This window comes from Ochotona princeps, chromosome X, assembly GCF_030435755.1.
Source record: "Ochotona princeps isolate mOchPri1 chromosome X, mOchPri1.hap1, whole genome shotgun sequence".
NCBI lineage: Eukaryota > Metazoa > Chordata > Mammalia > Lagomorpha > Ochotonidae > Ochotona > Ochotona princeps.
The window spans coordinates 18100977-18122659 of record NC_080865.1 but is presented as its reverse complement, the minus strand read 5'-3'; the positions used below and the strand labels follow the sequence as shown (position 1 = coordinate 18122659).

At 34.8% G+C, this 21683-nt stretch overlaps 1 protein-coding gene across 1 annotated transcript in view; it reads left to right on the top strand.

Moving 5' to 3' along the window:
- CFAP47 (cilia and flagella associated protein 47) overlaps positions 1–21683 on the top strand; it is a 206610-nt gene that overhangs the window by 23177 nt on the left and 161750 nt on the right. The window contains exons 10-21 of the mRNA XM_058658984.1: positions 351–564; positions 2752–2904; positions 3586–3775; positions 3865–3961; positions 6911–7127; positions 7568–7809; positions 10760–10890; positions 12841–12963; positions 14362–14493; positions 15604–15681; positions 19021–19165; positions 19951–20045. Coding sequence (XP_058514967.1) covers positions 351–564; positions 2752–2904; positions 3586–3775; positions 3865–3961; positions 6911–7127; positions 7568–7809; positions 10760–10890; positions 12841–12963; positions 14362–14493; positions 15604–15681; positions 19021–19165; positions 19951–20045 — 1817 coding nt within the window. The remainder of the gene's footprint in view (positions 1–350; positions 565–2751; positions 2905–3585; positions 3776–3864; positions 3962–6910; positions 7128–7567; positions 7810–10759; positions 10891–12840; positions 12964–14361; positions 14494–15603; positions 15682–19020; positions 19166–19950; positions 20046–21683) is intronic.

The following is a 21683-nucleotide window of genomic DNA, read 5'->3' as shown; positions in this document are numbered from 1 at the left end:
TCTTGTTGCGGTATTGCCTAACCCACTGTCGCTTTTTATATACCAATCATATTAAATCATTAATATACAATTTACATTAGCTTATGAACACTTCAGTTTCATATAGGTCAGCATAAATCCTTCAAGTTATCAATGTTTTATTTTTATGTTTCCATTTTTATTATTTTTTCTGCATTATTTTGCTAAATTGTTTTGTGTGGGCCCATATATTAAGTCTTTTCTATTTTCTCAATGTGTTTGGGTATTTAGAATATAAATTAGAAGCAATTAGCTAGCAAATTAATTCATGGATATTATTTGGAAAACAAATTAAAAATATTATATGTAAACAATATTCAATTCTTTAAAAGGTATATCACCTTTCGTCAGTAATCCTGTTGGAAAATATGTGGTTGAAGACTTGGTGAAAAGCAAGAATCCTGTACCTGTAGCCATGCTTAGGTCGGCCACGACACGCCTTCACCAGCACCACACAAGTGAAGGGTCAGTGACTAAAGCACTGATAGCGTATCCCAATGATCGAACTGCAAGCATCAGGCCGGGAGACCCACATAAAAATTTCAGGTAACAGGCAATATTAAAAATTGTTAAGTTAGAAAAGCATAGTGATCAATATGATGTGCGAAAGTCTGACCAGATGTTGCTGTGAAAAGGTAACGACTATAATAATAATAATAATAGTATTTACTCATGTTATATATGGAGTAACGTTCCTTTGAATGCTGTTTAATTTGGTTTATTTAACTCCTCATCACCTCTGCTGTCAGGAAATTTATGATATAAGAAATGATCTTTTGAAAGAAATATTGACAAGCATAGAAGAATGTTAGAGATAATCACTTTTGGAAATATAGCAAGTCTTCAAAATAGCTATTTCATTAAGTATGGTTGGAAGAATGAATGTATCTAAAACAAAATTAAATTTTGGAAAAATGTCATTGTCGTTCTACTTATCATTTTTGTTCCTCTCACACTGCATATTTCCAATAACTCCCCAAACTAAACTAAAATCTCTAGTTAGAATCATAAAGGGCAATAAACCTCTATTTACATTTATCCAAATCTGAACATTATCCAAACCTCTAATTATCTTGGTAGTTGTTTGTGTGGAGTGACCCAGGTACTCCTACACCTTTGTCTAGGTCTTGAGCTCAGGAATGGCTTTTGCACATTTGAGGCTGAAGTAGGTCGTCTTTTCTGCCTCTTTCATTCTATTGGTGAGGCTTTCTGACACGTTTTTATTTTGCTCTATTATTTAAAGTGTTTCAGTTTGGATGTTTTATTGTTTCTATCTCTATTATGGTATATTCCTTAAATTCCTTGAGTTCCAGCTGTTGTTTCTCACTGTCTCTGAAGAGTTTCATAATGATTTTTTTCTGTTATTTGGAAGATCCTCGATGTCTTCTTCATCCTGTAGCTCTACTATTGAGATGGTCTGTTGCTCATTTTTGAAGGAAACATTGGCTTCCTCATTTATTTTGCATGTTGTTTTTCTGTTTCCCTTTCCATGGCCTTTCAGATCTGTGGACTTTTCTTTTCCAGCCAGTTTGTGTCTTTACATTGTGCTTGTAGCTTCCCGATTTGTGTGTAGGGGGCTTGGGCCTCAGTCTGCAGTCAGTGGTGGCCTGCCTCCAGCTGCTTGGGCCTTGTTTCTGTCTAATTCTCCCTGCAGTCTATGGAGCAAATGGGAGGCCTGCTTAAATGTGCCACCAGGTGGTTCCTTTTGCAGGTGTGCTGGGCCCCTGCAGGTGTTAATGAGGTGTTGGATCTCAGCTGCTGGGTCTTAAGGTTCCATGAATGAGTCTGAGCTTTCCTTGGATTTCACTCAGTTGATCCTGACCCAGTCTCTGCCTCCCTGGGATCCAGCCTCTCCCTCCTAGTTGGCTCCCTTACCTCTCCAGGGATTTGGGGTAAAAGCTCTCTGGGTGTGGGATAGATACTCTCTTCCTTCCCTGAGTCCTGCCCTCAGCCAGCTCACTTTCCAGTGGCTGGCTCCTCAGCAGCGGGTGTGTCCTGTCTGGGGTGCGATGGATTTGATGGTGCTGTGAGCTTTTAGTCAGCCTTGCTTCGCCTCACCAGTTTTATCCTGTGGCTCTTTGCCTCACACTGTCTCTTTGGGGTAACTCCCACCGTGAATTCCCTTTCTGCTGGCTCCAAATTCACCAATCCTTTGTGGGTTGGGGTGTCCTCCTGTAGCTCGCCTGGGCTTACATTGCCCTTGAGCTGCTGGCTGCAACCTGCTACGTTTTCAGCAGCTGTTCTTTGTCCATACATCTCCGCCTCTCCGGTGACCTCCAGAGAGCTTGTCACCCAGTCTGGCAATTTTCTTTTTCTAGCTCTGCGCCCCACCTGACTTTGTCTTGTGTCTCTCTTTGCACCCTAGGCTACCTTCCTACCCCGACTGGCCATCTTAGTATGAAAGCAGCTCATTTTTAAGAAGCACTGCTCAAATCCAGATCAAGTTTCTTAAAGTCCCATTTTTAATCTAGAACTTTCCAATTTTGCGCTTGACTAATTCCTCAAGGATGGGGTTTGTGTAAGTGCCAGTATATTGTAGCGACCTGTGGAAAAATATTGTGTCTCTCTCTATTCCTGCATACAATGTCTTGGTACAGAATGGTATGTCAGGGAAAGGATTAATATATCTTGGTCATCATATTCCTAACAAGCCTTGGCTAGAAGGCACTCAGTAAATTCAAAATGAATAAATGTTTATATGTAAATATTAACATGATTTTTCTTATGTTTTAGGACAATTTTCACAAAAACTCCAAGATATAACTATTTGGATCCTGATTTTGCATATACTGATTTTGAAAAATTTGTAAAGAAAGCAAATGAAGACTACTATATAAATTATATTAGAAACATAAGAGCTCTACGCCTAAAGAAACAAGTGGAGGGGTAAAAGTTCAATTCCTTAAGTATTGTGCATGGTGTCTACGGGGCCAGAATTGTTTCGTTTTATTCTCCGTTTCTTCCTTTATTTACTTTTAAAATTTATATTGCATTTTAATATATGTTTAAAGCAAAAGATTGAATTAATGAACCTACAGGTTTTTTTCTTTAATATGTTTTAATTTAGGGATGTCTTAGGTAGGTTTCCTATAAACAAATCCTGAGATAGGGATTTGAGTGCGTGTGTTTGACAGGCAATGTGCAGTTAGGAGAAATCTGTACAGAGACAAGGAACAGAATGCCACAGAGGAGAGAACTGGGAACATTGCGTTTTGAATACAATCTGCATTCATCCTCATGCCTGGAGTCTCTTGAACATAAATTTTACCACATAGTCATTCCTGCCTTGACTACAGAAGGCATTGTGTTTTGTATTCCATAGCAATCATTGGTTGTGACTGTCCCTGAGTGTGGTAGAGTGGTGCATATAACTTCCTTGATGAGGTGTTTAAGGAGGGAGGTTTGATGGCAGAAGGTAATTTTCTATAGGTGAATGCACTGATCTTCTTAGGCATATTTGGGTCGGGGCAGCAAAAACTTCCAGTATGGAGAGCAGCTGAATTTGCAGACGTGTTTGGTGAAAGACCTTGCTTCAATTACATGTTATTATCATTATTTTTGGCACAGGGAATGTGTTTATTCATGTAATGATGCAGATATAGGTCTGCAACCAGGATCAGGGTTAAAATCACCCATGCCTTCAGTAATGGAAATACGTGAGGAGACATCTTCCAAGGATCGTCCTCCAACTACAGCTAAAGGATTACTAAGCACCACAAAAATGGCCTCCAAGGAGGCAGAGTCACTGAGCAGAAAGGTACTTTATATTTGATTTTATCATAAGAATTCTGAAAACATCTTTTGCTAAAATTGAATGATTAATGTTGGAAAAATTGATTCTCACAGGTTCTCAAAAGACTTAAATCACACCCATCCACGCCACAAGAAAAACGTGATTGTAGTTTACGTTTGACACCAAAACAGATTCATCAAGTAATTGTTGGTAAGAATATATATTTTTAAAAGTCATATTATAGTCTTGGTTCTTATAGACAGGCATATTTAAGCATAATTTATATTCTATAATTTTACCAGTTTAAAATATGTAAATCTACAAATCTTCGTAAATTTATAGAACCGGGCAACCACCCTCACATTTAATGTAAGAAGGCAACAGTCACTCACATAACCATATGCAATTTATTTCCTCTTTCTAGCTCCAGCCCTAAGTGACCACTAATCAACTTTCCATCTCTGTAAGATTTGCCTCTTTTGAAATTTCCTGTAAATGGAATCATACCATATATAGTCTCTCATATTTTGCTCCTCAGCATATTTTTGAGACTCATCCAATTGATAATCTGTATGACTATTTTGGTCTTTATATAAACGCTATATATATATATATATATATATATATATATATGCACACACACACAAATACACACACATATATAAACACACACACACACGCACACACATATAGCATTCCATTTTAAGGATATATCACATATTGTTTTCCCATCTCCTAGTTGACAGACCTTTTAGCTGTTTCCTGTTTGAGGCTATGATAAATAATGCTGATCTCAACATCCAATAAATTTTTAACATATTTTCATCTCTTTGGGTTTAATTCCTCACAATGAAATTGTGGGGATGTATGCTAAATGTATATCTAAGTTTTTTAAAAAAACTTTGGAAGTGTTTTTCACAATGATTGCATCAAGTCACAATCCTACCAGCAATGAATAAATGTTAAAATTTCTCCACATTCTGACGAATACTTCTTATTTTCTCCTTAATCGTTAAGAATCGTGTAGGTATTACCTCACATAGATTTAATTTGCACTTGTCTAGAATGATAAACATTTATTTTCATTTGCTTAAAGACGTATCTACTTTAATCCTATATCTTCTTGGAGGAAACATCTTTTAATTCCTTTGCTCATTTTTAAAAACTTTGAATATTTTATTTTTGTTATAAAATTATGAGAATATTATGCATTATGAGTCCTTTATCAAATACATTCTTCACAAACATTTTCTCTGTGCTATGGCTCCATAGGTTTTGTATGATTCCTTGGTCTTTCTTGTTTCCAGATCTTGATTTTTAAAATTTCTGGTTCTTCATTCTATCAGTTTTCTGAATCAGTATTGAGATTTCAGGTCACAATTTTGGCCTTACCAAAAAGTAAGATCATTATGATCTGCTGAGATTGTTATTACTTTGACAATATCTATATGAATAGAATTTTATTTTCCACCTTTTTTTCCAATTAAAGGTAACTTTCTCCCACTGCAGGAGGTAGCACTTCTGCACCGTAGTGTTGATCATAGACAACAGCAGCCTCCTTCAATTAGCACTCTCCAGACACATACAAGTAACAAATTTTAGTATTCCACAACACAGTAAAATGACCATTTGTTCACAACAGTATGTTATGCACATACTGTATGAAGAACTAGAAAAGACAAGCTGGTAGAAGCTAAAAAAATAGAAAAGCTAGCCACCTGGTTTCATACTGTATATAAATGTTGAATCATTTTACTAAACTCTTTATAAAACATTAATACCTAATACCTACCATATGATTCAAATTCATCCATTCCAATTTGAGATATTAATCCAGGAAAAACGAAATTATATGTTGAAACAAATAATTGTGTAATAATGTTTACAGAAACCCTAATTATAATAGCCAACAACTGAAATCAACCCAAATGAAAACCAACAGGTGATCACATCGACAGATACAAACAGCATTATGGTACATATACACACAGAATTACACAATGGAGTAGTAATATAGTAGTAATATAAAAGATGTTTATTTTGATGCAAAAATTTGAAATTTCTATGTGTGAGTCTTCAAAAGCATGTGGAAATGCATATGATTAAAAAGCTATGAATAGATTTCAAAATTTGCTACAGAATGGAAACTGATCCACAGTGATATAAAGAAGTTATATGGTGGGCCCAGTGCTATAGCGTAGCAGTAAAGTTTCTTGCCTTGAATGCACCAGGATCCCATATGCACGCCGATTCTAATCCGGGCAGCTCCACTTCCCTTCCAGCTCCCTGCTTGTGGGCTGGGAAAGCAGTCAAGGACGGCCCAAAGCTTTGGAACCCTGCACCCGCATGGGAGACCCAGAAGAGGCTCCTGGCTTCTGATTGGCTCAGCTCCAGCCATTGCAACCACTTTGGGAGTGAACCATTTGACAGAAGATCTCTCTGTCTCTCCTCTCTGTAAATCTGCCTTTCCAACAAAAATAAATAAATCTTTTAAAAACATATTAAAAAAAAGAAGTTATGTGGCTATTTGGAAAGTGATATGGAAAATGGTGGTAGGGAAGAAACCTAAAGAGCAAGCAACAACTTTCTGCAGTAATGAGTTCACTCTACATTTTGGTTCTTTCACAGGTGAACACATATGTCAACACTAATACATTTCTATACTTTAAGTATATTCAGGTTATGTCAAATAAAACTAAGTTAAGATGTTAAGAAAAGACAGGGCAAGGTGTATGTATAAAAATTGTTATAATGTAAAACCTTTTGCATTTATAGGGGAAAACCTGAACCAAGAGAAAATTACCAATTTTTAGAAATTCTAGATAAGTGGAAAAAATGATTATGCTGATAGAACGAGGTCGTTTGTGTATTGAAAATTAATGTGCTAACATAAATTATAAAGAGTTCTTAGTATAATTTCCCATAGTTGGAATATATTTGTATCTTAGCTAATTTTAGCTAATGATTTCCAAATATAAAATTATGGCCATTTGTATTAAAAATGTATCTATTAATTTCTGATGTAATTGTAAAGTATTTTTCTGTATCACATTTATATAACTGGAGTGACAAAATATTTTTTAGAAAGTTAAAATATTGAAGAAAGTATTGAACACATTTGCCAACATTAATCTGAAAAGCTTACTTTTTATTTTTCAGGGCCTTCTGTCCTTAACTTCGGAAATGTCTGTATCAATTCCTCAAATACTGGTCTACTTCATGTTATTAATATGCTACATATGTATATTTTGATCCATTTAGATGTTAATTTAGATGAGCTTCAAAAAACCAAGCAGTTTTCATTTGTAATTCCACCTACGTCCAGTGTTAATATTTCAATGATATTTGAATCTTCTACCATTGGAAAGTTTTGGAAGTAAGATTTATTTTTGAATTTTTCCGATAGAATCAAGGAGTCCTTCAAGGAGAAATGTATTCAGTTGTCTAAATCACTGCAATATAGCCTATATTTGATGCCAAAGAATGCAAACTATGGGTGCATCAGTTTGTAGACATAGATTCTTATTTCACAGGCAGTATAATTCTCTTTCATGAATATTTTGAAATATTACATATTGAATCATCTGAGGGAACTTCAAAAATTTCATTGAAAATGGAATAAAAACATCAGTTTGTTTTGTTGCAAATGTTTTGGACTTACTGTATCACGATGTACTTTTTCCATGAGCTTTTTTAAGAGCTCTCATAAATTGTAAATGGTAATCAGTAGAATAAATGTTTTTACAGTTTTGTGTTGAAATCTACAATCACAAATATCTATTAATAGTCGAAATTATGTGATTTACTGTGTTACAGATCCTTCACCTTTCTGGTAAACAGAATACCCAGTGGACACATCCTAGTGATGGCAGTTGTCCAGCCAGTACAACTTGAGCTATCTTCTAATGAGATAGTATTGAAATCACAAGGCTTCCTGGTGCAAGCATGTTTTCGGGAGACACTTGAGTTGTTTAATCGTCAGAATTATTCAGCTAAATTTAAATGGCTACCAATAAACTCAAAAAGTGGGATGTCTTTTTCTATTCGACCAGCTACCGGTAATGGCATATTCTGTTTGATTTAGGCATTCATTTATGAATTCATTCATGTGTTTAGGCATTAGTCAGTTTTATACTGTGCACTGGTGCTAAGATTATAGAAGTAAATTGGATATTGTCATAGCGATGTTTATTTCTAGATATCTGAAAACAGTTTTAAACTGTGGATCATTTACTGGTCACAATGAATAGTTGGTAGAACAAACAAATTAACAGAGAAGAAGTGGGATGGAGGGGAAGAGAGGGAAATGTTTTAAGACTGATTCTGGCCCCCTGGGTTGTGTGGCCTGAGACATCTGAACTTGGCAATTAAGGCTAGCAGGCTAGAGATCAAGAATAGAGTTAATGGTGCAATCTTGAATCCAAAGGGATTTTGAAAACAAATTTTTCCTCAGAAGATCCCAGTCTTCCAAGATTTTCAGTTTATTGCTTGAAGCCCACACATATTAGGGAGTGTAATCTAAATATTGGTAAAGTTGCTGATGATAATCCCTATAAAGTATGTACATCTCAAATCATCACATTACATACCTTAAATATATATCTTTTGTAAATTAAATATATTAAGTCTACTTGTTTAAATGTGAGTCATATCTTTAAAAAAAAACCTGAGCCCACATTCTGAACAAATTGAAAATAGGATTAACTATTAATGATACTGGTATTCAAAGCAATTTTTGTTTAGTTTTAGTTTAATAATGATGATAATATGGTTTGAAATGACTTCTATTTTCTCTGACTGTGATAGGTTTATTTATTTATCTGAAAGGCTGAATTACAGAGAGAGGGACACACACACAGAGTGTTCCATCCTCTGTTTCTTTCCCCAAATGGCCCCAATGGTTTGGGCTGGACCACGCCAAACGCAGGAGCTTGGAATTCCATCCTAAGTTCCCAAGTGGGTGGCAGGAACTCAAGCACTTGGGCAATCTTTCATTCATTTCCCAGGTGCATTAGAAGGGAGCTGGATCAGAAATGGTTTAGCTAGGGCTCTAATCAACCCTCATAATGAGATTGCTGGCATTGTAGCCAGCAGCTTAACATGATATGCCACAATAGGATTCCAGAGAGTGATATCTTTAGAAGGATTTATAAATTATTTCTAGTTAATATTTAATATAGCTAACAAAGTTCATTTAATAAAATTAAGAATATAAAACTATTAAATCATGAAATTTTTAATCAGTAAAAATATTTGGGGACCAACATGATAGCTTAGTGGCTAAATTCTTGCCTTGCATGCACCAGGATTCTATATGTGCACCGGTTCATATACTGGCTACTCCACTTCCCATCCAGCTCCTTGCTTATGGCCTGGGAAAACAGAAGAGGATTGCCTCTTGGGCAATGTCCCAGCTGGTGGAATATCTTTCTCCCTGTATCTCCTTTTCTCTGTAAATCTGCCTTTCCATTAAAAAATAATATAAATCTTTAAAACAATTTGAGATTTACTGTTTTTTATTTTTTGGTATTAGCATCATTTTTAACCTTATTTCTATCATTCTCTGGGATCTGTAATTCTAAATAATATACCTGCTGCTAAACAAACTCTGGTAACTGCTAAGCTTTGTCTTAATCCAGTAGTCTGCCAAATATAGCAAACATTATAGGAATGTGCTGTTGAGAACTTGATGAGGACACAAAATACCATTGATTGAAATAAAATAGTAAACTAGAAGTTAAGTGATAAAGATGGTATCTTTTTTTTTTTTTTTTTTTGTACATGTTATGCTCTCCCAGCTAGGTGAAAAGATGCCAGCTATTTGTGTCTGCACTGAATCATGTGGTACTTTATAACTAGTTGACACTCAGTACTGCATGAATGGTACATTAAAAAAAAAAAAAACACCCAGAAATAAGAACTAAATTTTGGGGTCAACTAAACATGATTTCAAAACTTACCTTAATTTCTTCCTTGTTTTCTCTTGAAAAAGTATTACTGTATGTAATACTAGCTTACTCTAGTAGCTTACCCTAGGTGTTCTCTTGACATAATACACTGTGTCAACTCTCTTTGTATAGTTGCTTACTTCAGATGTGGCCATTGCCACACCAGGAGGTAGGTAGGTAGGCACTTCTGTCCATTCAGTATCCTGTGCCCCTGAATATCCTAAAGCAAGAATTTCTAATTATATCCATGATATATCCTTACTTTTACTCCCAGGATGATGACAGATTCAAGTGGATAAACGGACTCAATACCAAGTGTAATGAATACTATATAAATTCTCAATAAACTTGAACTATAGTAATATATTGATTACTGATAATTATATCACAGTTACATTTCCTGGATATATACATTTTAAAACAAAAGTATCTCACAAGGAAAAATGAAGAACAAACAGAAACTATCTGATAAGGATACTTCCTCCAAAAGTCAGATGTCTGTGATATTAGTAAATATTTCAGAATATTGAGAAAGCACATGGAGAGTCAGTTTGGTCATGAATTATAACTTATTTCCTACTGTTTACATGTGAAGACATAATACTAGAATGTTTGCTTCACTGATAATTTTTTATTGTTTTTTTCAAGCATTGCTCTACTTTTGTCATATATTTTCATTGCGTACTGACATTGGAAAGTAAAATATGCATTACAGATTTTAATTAGACCTTAAGGAACTGTGTTCATTTGCTAATCTTTCACTTGCTGTTTCCCCATTTTTGAAACTTAAATTTATTATTTAAGGAAGTATATATTTATCTGTTTGAAAGGCAGAGTATTAGAAAAAGAGAAGGGGAGACAGAGGAGAAAATGTCTCCAGCTGTTGATTCACTTAAATTCCTGAAGTAGCCGGCGACCAGACTGAAATTAGAACCTGCAACTATACCTGGGTCTCCTGAATTCCAGCACATGTTTAGGCCAGCTCTTATTTTTATATTGACAGAAGCAAATATCATCAAGCTGTAGTAAATATTTCATTTTGTCTTTATATTCTCCCTAGGCACTGTAGAAGCATACTCCTCCCTGATGTGTGAAGTATTATGGCAACCGAGTTATAGTTCTTCGGATAAGGGAGAATTTCATCTGCATGTCTCCGAAGGAAACACATCGATACTGAAATGTGTTGCACGTGTAATTATTTCACATGAATGTGATTTTTATTTTGAGGGCTATAAATTGGGTTGTATATGTTTCTAGAGTTGTATATGTGCATATTTGTGTAAAAACCAATTTTTCATATAACTTGTTAAATTGTCTTAGCTCCTTTATGTCATTACTATGATGACTGTCATAATTGGAAGACTTTTGCAAAAAGAGTTATGCAAACTAGAATTAACCAAGAAATTCATGTATTTTTTGCCAACAGTATTGTTGTACCCTATGCAAATCCATAATAACATCATGGAAATCATTTGAAATTATTTATTTCATGGACACCAAAAAAAAAGAAAATTTTATTTGGCCTGTTCTATTGCATTGTTCATAGTCTAATAGAATTTAATAATTCACTATGAAGTGAATCATGCAATTTACATAGCAAAAATATAGGCCACAAATTTTTATAGAATATGGCCCAACACCATGGCCTAGTGGCTAAATCCTCACCTTATACACCCGAGATCCAGTATGGGTGCCTGTTCGTGTCCTGGCAGCTCCACTTCCCTTCCAGCTCCCTGCTTGTGGCCTGGGAAAGCAGTCGAGGATGGCCCAAAGCCTTGTGACCCTGCACCCACATGGGAGGCCCAGAAGAAGCTCCTGGCTTGTGGCTTTGGATCAGCCACTTGGGGCGTGAACCAGTGGATGGACAATGTTTCTTTCTGTCTCTCCTCTCTGTGAATCTGACTTTCCAATAAAAAAATTTATAGAATGGACTTAGAATAAAAAAAATAGAGCATAGTACAACCCCAGAAGCCTTAACTTCATTCTCGGTCATCAAGAGTTATGCTTCACTTGCAATACCGATTTCCCTTCCAATATTCTTAGAAATTTAATACACGCCAGATGCTGTTTTGCTAAATCACATCCAAAGCCTCCCACATATTTCAGTCGCTAAGAAGTTTATAGCATTAAGGCCCACAAGATTCATCCCCTTGGGTGATCGTAAGTTACAGTCCAAACATAGTAGGATCTTTACCCTGCTCCAAGCTTGAAATACGTTGGACGCTACTGCCTTTCATTATGCATAATTGCCTTTCCTTCTATATAAATTATGTATTATTAAAGAAAACATCTTTGGAGTATAATACAAAGAATGTTTCATTATAAATCATGAATTATAAATCACTCACTTTGTCTTAAACTGATACTACCTTTGTAACCCAATTGTGGATCACCCTGATCAAGAAATGGAACATATTTAGTACTGCAAAAGACCTCCTCTGCCCCTGCCAAACCACATTTCCACTTGCTATGTACCCCTTTCAAAGTCAGCATTGTATTTATTGTAAGAGAATGAATTAATTTTAAAATTTTATATAATTAGAATCCTATTTCTCCTGTAGTTATTTCCTTTGTGTTTTTGCATTGAACTTCACCATTTTATGTTTTGCATTTCACAAGTACTTTATACATCTTTTGATTCAAATGTAATAACTATACATATTTATGGAGCACAATGTGACATTTTAAGATGTTGATACAGCATATACTGATCAAATCACAGTAACTAGCATCATTGCCTTAAGTTTGAGGTTTCAAGGTCTTCTCTCCTAGTTCTTCATACAGCACATACTGGCTATCATGAAGTATAGTAATTCTACTATGTGGTAGAATATTAAACATAGTCCTTTCCTCTATCTAAAACCTTCCAGTATCTATTTTACAACATTCCACTATACTCTTTCTGCTCATCCTTTTTGACCACCAGAAATCACTATCTTAGGGCTTTTTAATTAAAACTGAAGTAAAATAAAATTATGGGATTTGTTGTTTATGTTTTACCATATTGAATGAGTAATAAAGGGGAGATGATAATTTTTCTTTCGGTAAGCATATATTTGATTAGCATGTATTTTTAATTCAATATTATGACCAAAACATTTTGCTTAAAAGTATTTTTCCCTTTCCTACTCTCATTATTAGGTTGGTCCTACTAAAGTCACATTTTTGGAGCCAAGGATACTCTTCAATAATTGTCCTCAAGGTTTAACAACTTGGAGGAAAGCCATTCTTCATAATGTAGGGCCAAATCATGGTTATTACAAGGTACAATGAAGTGTTGTTCATTTTTTATTTGAATCAGATTACATTATGCTTAAATTCATTTCTGTGCCAAATATCCCAGGAAATTTATATCTTATTCCGTAATAATAGATTTTTCCTACTTTTAAAATATTTAATATGAGAATTTATTGAATACAGTTCATCTAATATTGGATATTAACTTTGTCTAAAAATTGTTTATTGTGTCTCTTATTTGTTTCATTTTTCCTCTCCTACTTCTCTTTCCGTCATTTTTGTCTTTATTTGATTTTATTGAAAAAACACAATATTTGAAATAAATTGAAATGTTCATTTTTAATTAATATTATACTTCATATTTAATTCAATAATTTTCCTTTCTCTTTGCACCATACAATCAGTACTGTTATGGTAGCAACTGGCGCCTATATGGAAGCCATTCTAAGGATATTCTACAAGTATTTATGCTTGTTGCTCTGTATTTAACTTGAAACAGGGTCAGAATGGCAGTCAATATTTTTTTCCTCAAAAAAAAATATATTAAATCACCTGCTGCCACGAGTAGTGGTAACATGAGGCTACTTCAAGACATTCATGGAAAATAGAATTGAAAAATAAATGAGTTTTTAGTTGAAAAAAATTTTTGAAATCCGTGCACAGTTTTCCCACACTAAGCATTTTTCCTGTACTAGGTGAAGACCTCTCGAAGAGGTTAGTGTTTCAGATTTTTCATTCAACTTTTCTGTTATCATGTACCACACCAACACTGCCCAGCACAAAAACACGAGGAGACTGTTTTGTATTCTACAGCATCAGAACTAGCTCTGATTTAGTCTGTTCCTCTTATTTCAAATGATCTCGGTCAATTCTACTAGTAAATTGTTCTGGCTTAAAGCATGATAAATGGCCTAAATTGGCTTTTTGACAAGCCATGCCGTAAGTCTTTAATAAGTTGCTTGTAAGTTTTTTGAAGATTAGAACAATAGATTTAATGTTAGGCTTTCTTTCGTGGAAATAATAAAAAGGGGTTACTTAATCATACTGCTTCCCATTAACTTCGCTTTCAGTTTTAGGATCCAGAAAAGGCAAAATGTCAAAATAGGGTGTTGTCATTTTCTTTAGCTGTTATATCTCATCCTTGTAAATTTTACAGTTTTGCAAGTTCTTCAGGCAACACATTTCATTTTTCTATTTGAATTGGAAGGGACTACTATTGAAAGTACTCCTTGGTGGATTTGAGCTGTAATTTCTTGCTGTAGCTCAAACTACTGATGCATCTAGTATTTTCAAACCCTATTACACTAAGATCTCATGTCCTATATATAGCATTCTCTAGTTAGTAGTGAGTAAGCTCTCCTATGAAATCTTTCAAATGGCAATGTTCAAAGATAACATAGAATTTGTACAAATGTTTGATTATAGGTTTGTGAAGAGAGCCTTTTACCTATCGTTGACATTGTTCCATCAGAAGGAATAATTCCATTTGGGGGAATAACTATTCTCAATATTTCTTGTAAACCCATCACTGCAGAAAGGTTTGACACTAGAGCAAAGGTATCTGTATACACACGTGTTTTTTATATATGACTAAGTTGTTTGATTGTTTAAAGTATTTATAATAGCAGGCATACTATCATAAAGTGCAAATATGATTATTTTTGGAAAATTTATTTTAGTTATGTTTTCTATTCATAGTGGCTTTTAAAGTTATGATTACTAAAAACTAGTTTTTAAATTTTCTATTATTTTCTTAAAATTTAATTAACTCTGAAAATGTATACTCTTTGGGGATCTAAAAGTAAATAACCTTGAGGCCTGGCACTGTGGCACAGTAGTAGTAAACCACATTCTGTCACAGTGGCATCCCATAGTGGTACCACTTTGAGTCCCTGGTGTTTCATTTTTGATCCATGTCCCTGACAATGCACCTGGAAAACAACATAACATGGGTCAGGTCACTGGGCGCCTGCATGGATGTGACAGAGCAAGAAAAAGCATCTGGCTCCAGGACTCAACCTGGTCTAGCCCCAGTTTTTGTGGAAATTTGGGGAGTGAACCAATGGATGGAATATTTCTCCCTATAACTCTGCCTTTCAAAAATGAAGTATTTTTTTAAAAGCAGCATTATGTGCATCATGTAATATAAAATTGAATAGTAGAACTTGGAGGATATTTGCAGAAAATATTTTAAAGATTTATGTTTTTGAAAGGCATAGTAACAGGGAAAGGGAGAGAGAGAATCTTTCATATCCTTCTGTCAAAATGCCCAAAGCATCCATGGGTGGACCAAATTTAGGCTAAGATCCCAGAACTCCTTCCAAGCATAGCATTATCCACTGTCTTCCCAGGCCCATTATCAGGAAGAAGAAACAGAAGTGGAATATCCAGGAATTGAACTTTAACTCTAAATGGGGCATGAGCATCTCAAGTGGCAGTTTATCTTGCAATGTTACTACATTCATGTAAACATTCATTTTTCTTTGAAATATCAGTTCCGCAAAAGAATATACGTAATGCCAACTTCTGAAATAGCTGTTGTAGGTTTAGGTGCTGTTATTTTTAAATTAGAAAATGTTGTGTAAACAAAATACAATATTTATTTCAGCATTTTCTGATTTTATTGTAATGTGGTTTCTAAAACGTTTTTTGTTTCTCCACAATCAGGTTGCTATTCGTCATGCAAATGTCATAGATCTTAGGATTGGTGGATCTGTGGAGATTCCTGATGTGGAGATCAGGCCTGTGAGTATGGGATCCATTGTGGTCAGTTTATAAACGGGGTGACTTTTATTAGTTAATACACTGCTAGCCATCCCAGTTATGTACAAAGTGTCTCACTACATTGTAATTGATACGGTATAAGTGAAATATATATACACTCATATATAAGCATATATATATGTGTGCATATATGTTTATGTGTTTGTAAGTGATAAAACAGGACATTGAATGAAGATTTTAAAATTCTCCACTGATCGGGGCCCGGTGGAGTGGCCTAGCGGCTAAAGTCCTCGCCTTGAACGCGCCGGGATCCCCTATGGGCCCTGCACCCGCGTGGGAGACCTGGAAGAGGTTCCTGGTTCCCGCCATTGGATCGGCGCAGCACCGGCCCATTGCAGCTCACTTGGGGAATGAATCATCGGACGGAAGATCTTCCTCTCTGTCTCTCCTCCTCTCCTCTCCTCTCTGTATATCTGACTTTGTAATAAAAATAAATCTTTAAAAAAAAAATTCTCCACTGATCTTAAGTATCATCTATATGAAAGTCACCTGTAGGCTGCATCAGGATCCTATCCCTCATAAGAGGTAACCGCATGCCCATAGAGACACCATGTTTGTATAATTCATTCTGCTGTCCAGCCAAATATTTCTTTTTGTTAATACAAATACTCTGGTTGTGACCATTCACATACACATCATTTGAGGTACATGTCTAAGAGATTCTCTAGGAGTGAACTTCCTGAGCTCTAAGTAGAATACCTACATATTAACTCCATAAGCTAATTTTTAAAGTTTTTTCACAAGATTCCCTTGCTCTGTAAGTTGCATTGCTATATTTTAATTTTTGCCTGTTAAGAACAAAATGTTATCTCGCTGTGGGCTTGAATTCCATTTTCTAAACTACAGTCATACTTATGTTTGGAATTATTATCTCTACACTGTTAAAATTTTGTTCTACATTTGATAGAGTGCATGCATGCACAGACACAAGCACATACTTATATTTCTGGTCAGCAATTCCAGGGTTAGAGCTGGTTTCATCTTTCCAACAAAATTATTCTTGATTCTTTCCTTGATTTTCTGTCACGTGTCCCATCTTGTCTTTTTAAAACATGATTTATCTTTATTGGGAAAGTCTGATTTACAGAGAAAAGAAGAAACAGAGAGAAAGATCTTCTGTCCACTGATCCACTCCCTGGTTGTCCACAGAGCTGAGCTGATCTGAAGCCAGGAGCCTGAAACTTCTCCTGGGTATCCTAGACGGGCATAGGATCTCAAGGCTTTGGGCCGTCCTCTACTGCTTTCCCAGGTTACAAGCAGGGAGCTGGATGGGAAGTAAAGCAGCTAAACATGAATCAGTGCCTATATAAGATCCTGGTGTTGCAAGGCGAGAATTTAGCCACTAGGTTATGGTGCCGGGACTGCTCCTTTCTTTTGACATTTATGATATGTTCAGAAATAGCTTATAGCCTGGAAGCATCTCTGATGTAGTAGATGTCATATTTTTTGTGTTATCTGCATCTTTTAGTTTTCAATACAGATCAACAGTGTGGCACATAAAAACAAAGACATGGGCAGGCAGGAACTGAGAGATGGGCAAGGAGAAGGGATGGAGAGGTAGGAGATTCCATCTGCTGATTTACTCCCTATTTGCCTGCAACAGCCAGGGCTGAACCGGGAGTCTGGAACTCCATCGGTATCTCTGATGTCAGTGGAATCAAGTATATGAGCCATCATTTGCTTCTCCTCAGCGTGCACATTATTGGAAAGGTGGAAGTTGAAATGGAGTCGGAGTTGGTACCCGAATATTCTGCTACGAGATGCAGATGTTCCCGGCAGCATCTTAAAAAATACACCATAATACCTGATCCAATTGCATCTTAATTTTTTTCTCCCACTACTGCTTAACACCCAGCAACATTCTAGTGTCGAACTAAGTTGAGCAAAAATACATGGTGATAAATTTTAGGTCCACTGACCATCTCAGATAGGGCCTTATGGTGGTTTTTTATTTTTTTATTTTAAAAACAGATTTATTAATAAATTGGAGTCTCAGGGTCACAGGAAATGGTTGATAACTACTACAACATAATATTCAGGATTTATCATGGTAATGTGACATTAATACAAAAAACATTCAGTGCAATTTACAGGCAATTCTAACAATATGTTTTACTCTCTTTTTAATTTTTGAGATAACATTTTAAATTTACACTATAGTCAAAACAATAATACTTCACAGAATAAAAAGTTCACCAAAATTGTAGTGTCTGATTTTAAGTTATAATTTTCTAATCTCTTTCATTCCATGATGAATTTTAAATACAAATAGACTGACAAATAATAATGTAGCTTGTCCAAAGCTATGGTGATTTCTGCATTTCTGCATATTAATGCTGATTTCCAGAGTACTTTTTTTTTTGCAATTGATGTGATGTATTTCTTTGAAAAATTCAAGTCAATGTTGAGAATTTTTCACTTTATTACCACATCTTAGAGGATGTGGGACATGCATTGGGTGTTATCATATAAGTGAATAATTTAAAGGAATTTTGTGTTATATATCAATGTGCCATTATGCAGCTGAATTTTAAAAATAACATTCTAACAGCAAAAGAGACTTTTGATAATGTACTTACCAACTATGGTAAGAACTATGGCATTGACTGTGTGATTTAAATGACTGTACATATAAAATCAGAATGAAAGTAATTTTAAAAAAATTTCAGCAAGCTGGTTGACTTGTCGTATCCAGTCAAATGCTTGACTATTATATTTGTGCAAAACATTAAGTTTTCAATATACATTTTGTATTTGATAAATTTTACATAATAGAATTGGATTGGTAGCCTGTTGGTTAAAGTCCTCAGCTTGCGTACACCAGCATCCCATATGGGTGCCGGTTCGTGTCCCGGCTGCTCCACTTCCCTTCCAGGTCCCTGCTTGTAATCTGGGAAAACAGTCAAGGATAGTCCAAAGCCTTGGGACCCTGCACCCACATGGGATACTCGGAAGACGCTCCAGGCTCCTGGCTTCAGATCAGCTCAGCTCCGGCTGGCCATTGTGGCTGCTTGGGGAGTGAATGAGCTGATGAAAGATCTTCATCTCTCTCCTTCTCTTTGTAAATCTGACATTCCAATAAAAATAAATCTTAAAAAAGAAAAGAGGTGAAGGTTTCACAATTACTTGGATTCTGTCATTAATTACATATGGGAGATAGGTGGAGGAGGGAAACTTGATTAATTTTCATAGAGTTCTGATTTACAGTTGTTAATTTCCTTGACAATGATTAAAATTTTATTTTGTAGTTTATTTTTAAAATACTCTAATTTATAATTATTATTCATTTTTAAATTTTAGAATATGTTTGATTTCAATGGCACCTATATTGGTTCTACCCATATTATACCATTTGTAGTAAAGAACAGAGGTATGACACCTGTCCGAGTGGAGTTCAGCTTAGAAAACATCCGATATTTTTCAATGAATCTTAAAGATAAAGCAGGTACCTATTTTATACTGTAATTATAATGGTGTAAAAGCAAAATATTTCTTATGTTCCTATGGTGTAATTCTTAAATATAATATATATAAAATTTAAGTCAAAGACTATTATGTTTAAATATTTACTTATTTGAAAGTCAGGGTTACAAGGAGAAATCTTCTATGTACTGGTTCTCTTCCCAGATGACTGTAAAGAATTTTTAAAATATTTCAGATGACTTAATGCATGTTTTTTTTCCCATTATGTGTAAGGACTCATGGTTTTACTTCTAGAAACATACTAGTTTTTAATATCAGATCAATTTTTAATACATGATGTATGCATGTTTATCAGTTTGGGTATGTATGTTATATTTAAGTGTGTACAATATGTGAAAACAAAATTATTACTGGTTTTAGTCATTCAATATTTTTTGCAAATATTCTATGGAGAGTCTATATTTAACCATTAGTTATTTGTATGTTAAATTAGATGTAAGGGAAACATGCCTTACATTAACAGCCTGTTATTTCTTTCCTGCATCTTGTTCAATGGATTACTCTTAATTATTCTACAGAGCTACTCTATAAAGTGCCTTTCCATAGCTCAGCATTCACACTCAAGCTTCAAGCCTCTGCTTTAGGATACTGCACCAACCTTTGAAATGTTTTTCCTGTCTCCAAGTCTTGTTTTATCATTCCTGCTCCAGAGAATAGTCTTATTAATTAAAAAAAACTTATGTGCTTCTTCTCAGATATTTCAGTAATTGCACCTATACATGTTTTTGTTTTTTTCTTTTTTTTTAGTGAAATCCACAAATCCTAAAGCTCCATACATATATTCCTTGGAGTTAGAGGAGAGTTCATCAGCGGAATGTGAGCTGATATTTTCTCCAGAAGTAGTAAGTTCAGCTTTTTATCTTACTCATTCTCCTGGAAAGTATCAGTATTACACATAATACTAACAAAGAACCTGTCAAAGATTACCTAAGTTCTGCTTATAATGTGTCTTTGTCTTATTTATGAACCTATTTGAATATAGCCCATCATTTAGTGAAATGATTGCTAGTGGGCCTGGCTTGTGCTCTCAGGAGGTACAGAGGGGAAAAAAAGAAAAAGGACCAATGATTTTATGCTATTTTTATGACCTGTAAAAAACTCGAGATATGACATGCTGTGAAGATGAATTCTATCTTATCATGAATTCCAAATGATAAGTTTGTATGGATGTGGTGTTGTCATGAATAATGATACTCAGATAAACACAGTTTAGTAAGTTTGACAATGAAGAACATTTTTCACTTTTGGAAAATCATCTCAAGGATTATTTTTTCTCTTTGATCTAGCTTAGGCTATCAAACATTGTCAAAACAGAAACATTATTTAGCTTTTTCTTTTAAATTTTCAATGAATGGTTTTTAATGCATGAAATACTGCAAATATATTACAAAAAATGTTGAATAATGTAGTCTTTCTTTTGCCCATAAAATTTGAAAAAAAAACATAATTATCAAGTTGCTATGGTATGTTTCCTAGGATGTTCTTAATTTTGCCAGTATTTTAGATTCTTCCAATGACTACTTACCTCTCACACCCTATGTGTACATTTAGTCAGCATCAATTTACATTTTACGTCTTAAAAATATATATATTTTATTTTTGAGAGCAAGAGAGAGAGAGAGAGCGAGAGAAGAGCCCATTGGTTTGCTCCTCAAATGTGTGTAATAGCTGGCGCTAGGCCAGGTAGAAGCCAGGAGCCTGAAACTCGGTAAGAGTCTCCCATGTGGTTGGCAGAGAACCAAGAACTTGAGCCATCACCTGCTGCTTCCCTGGGTACCCATTAGCAGGAAGCTGGAATAAGAAGCAAATTCACAATTCAACTCAGCCACACTATGATGGGGGTGCAAGGATCTCAGGCAGCTTATTAACTGCTATACTAAATACGCACTATTTCTCATTAACAGAAATTTAAATATTGTGTAACAATGATGTTATCTGTTTGATTACTTAGGTCTACTGTCAAATATAAAATTTAGAACTGAAGAAAGTCTGAGTGAATCACACCCTAAATCCTAATGGATTTGTCTATGCCTATATTTTTTGCATTTTTAAGTTTCAAGAAATAGTTTATCATCTATTTTAATTCATTTTTATTGATTATGTCCATTAAAGTATCATTAATTCTTTTTGTTTTGGTAAATAATTTCTGACGTTCTGCACAATCATTTTGCAGATACATAGAGTTACGCAGACAGACACAAACTTTTCAATAAGGAAAAAAGCCCTGAGTTTAGTACACCAGTTTAATCCATATATTTTAATATATGTTAAGACTGAATTATAACCTTATAATATAATTCTATATTATGATTTTATTTTTTCATATACAATGGAAATGTATAGAAAAATTATACTCAAGGGTCACTGAAAATAGGAAAACATGTAATTTAACAAATTTCTTACATTACTTCTTGGGAGAATAAATATGTATCATAATATTTTTATTCCACTTCACTATTTAACAATATCAATGAGTGGAA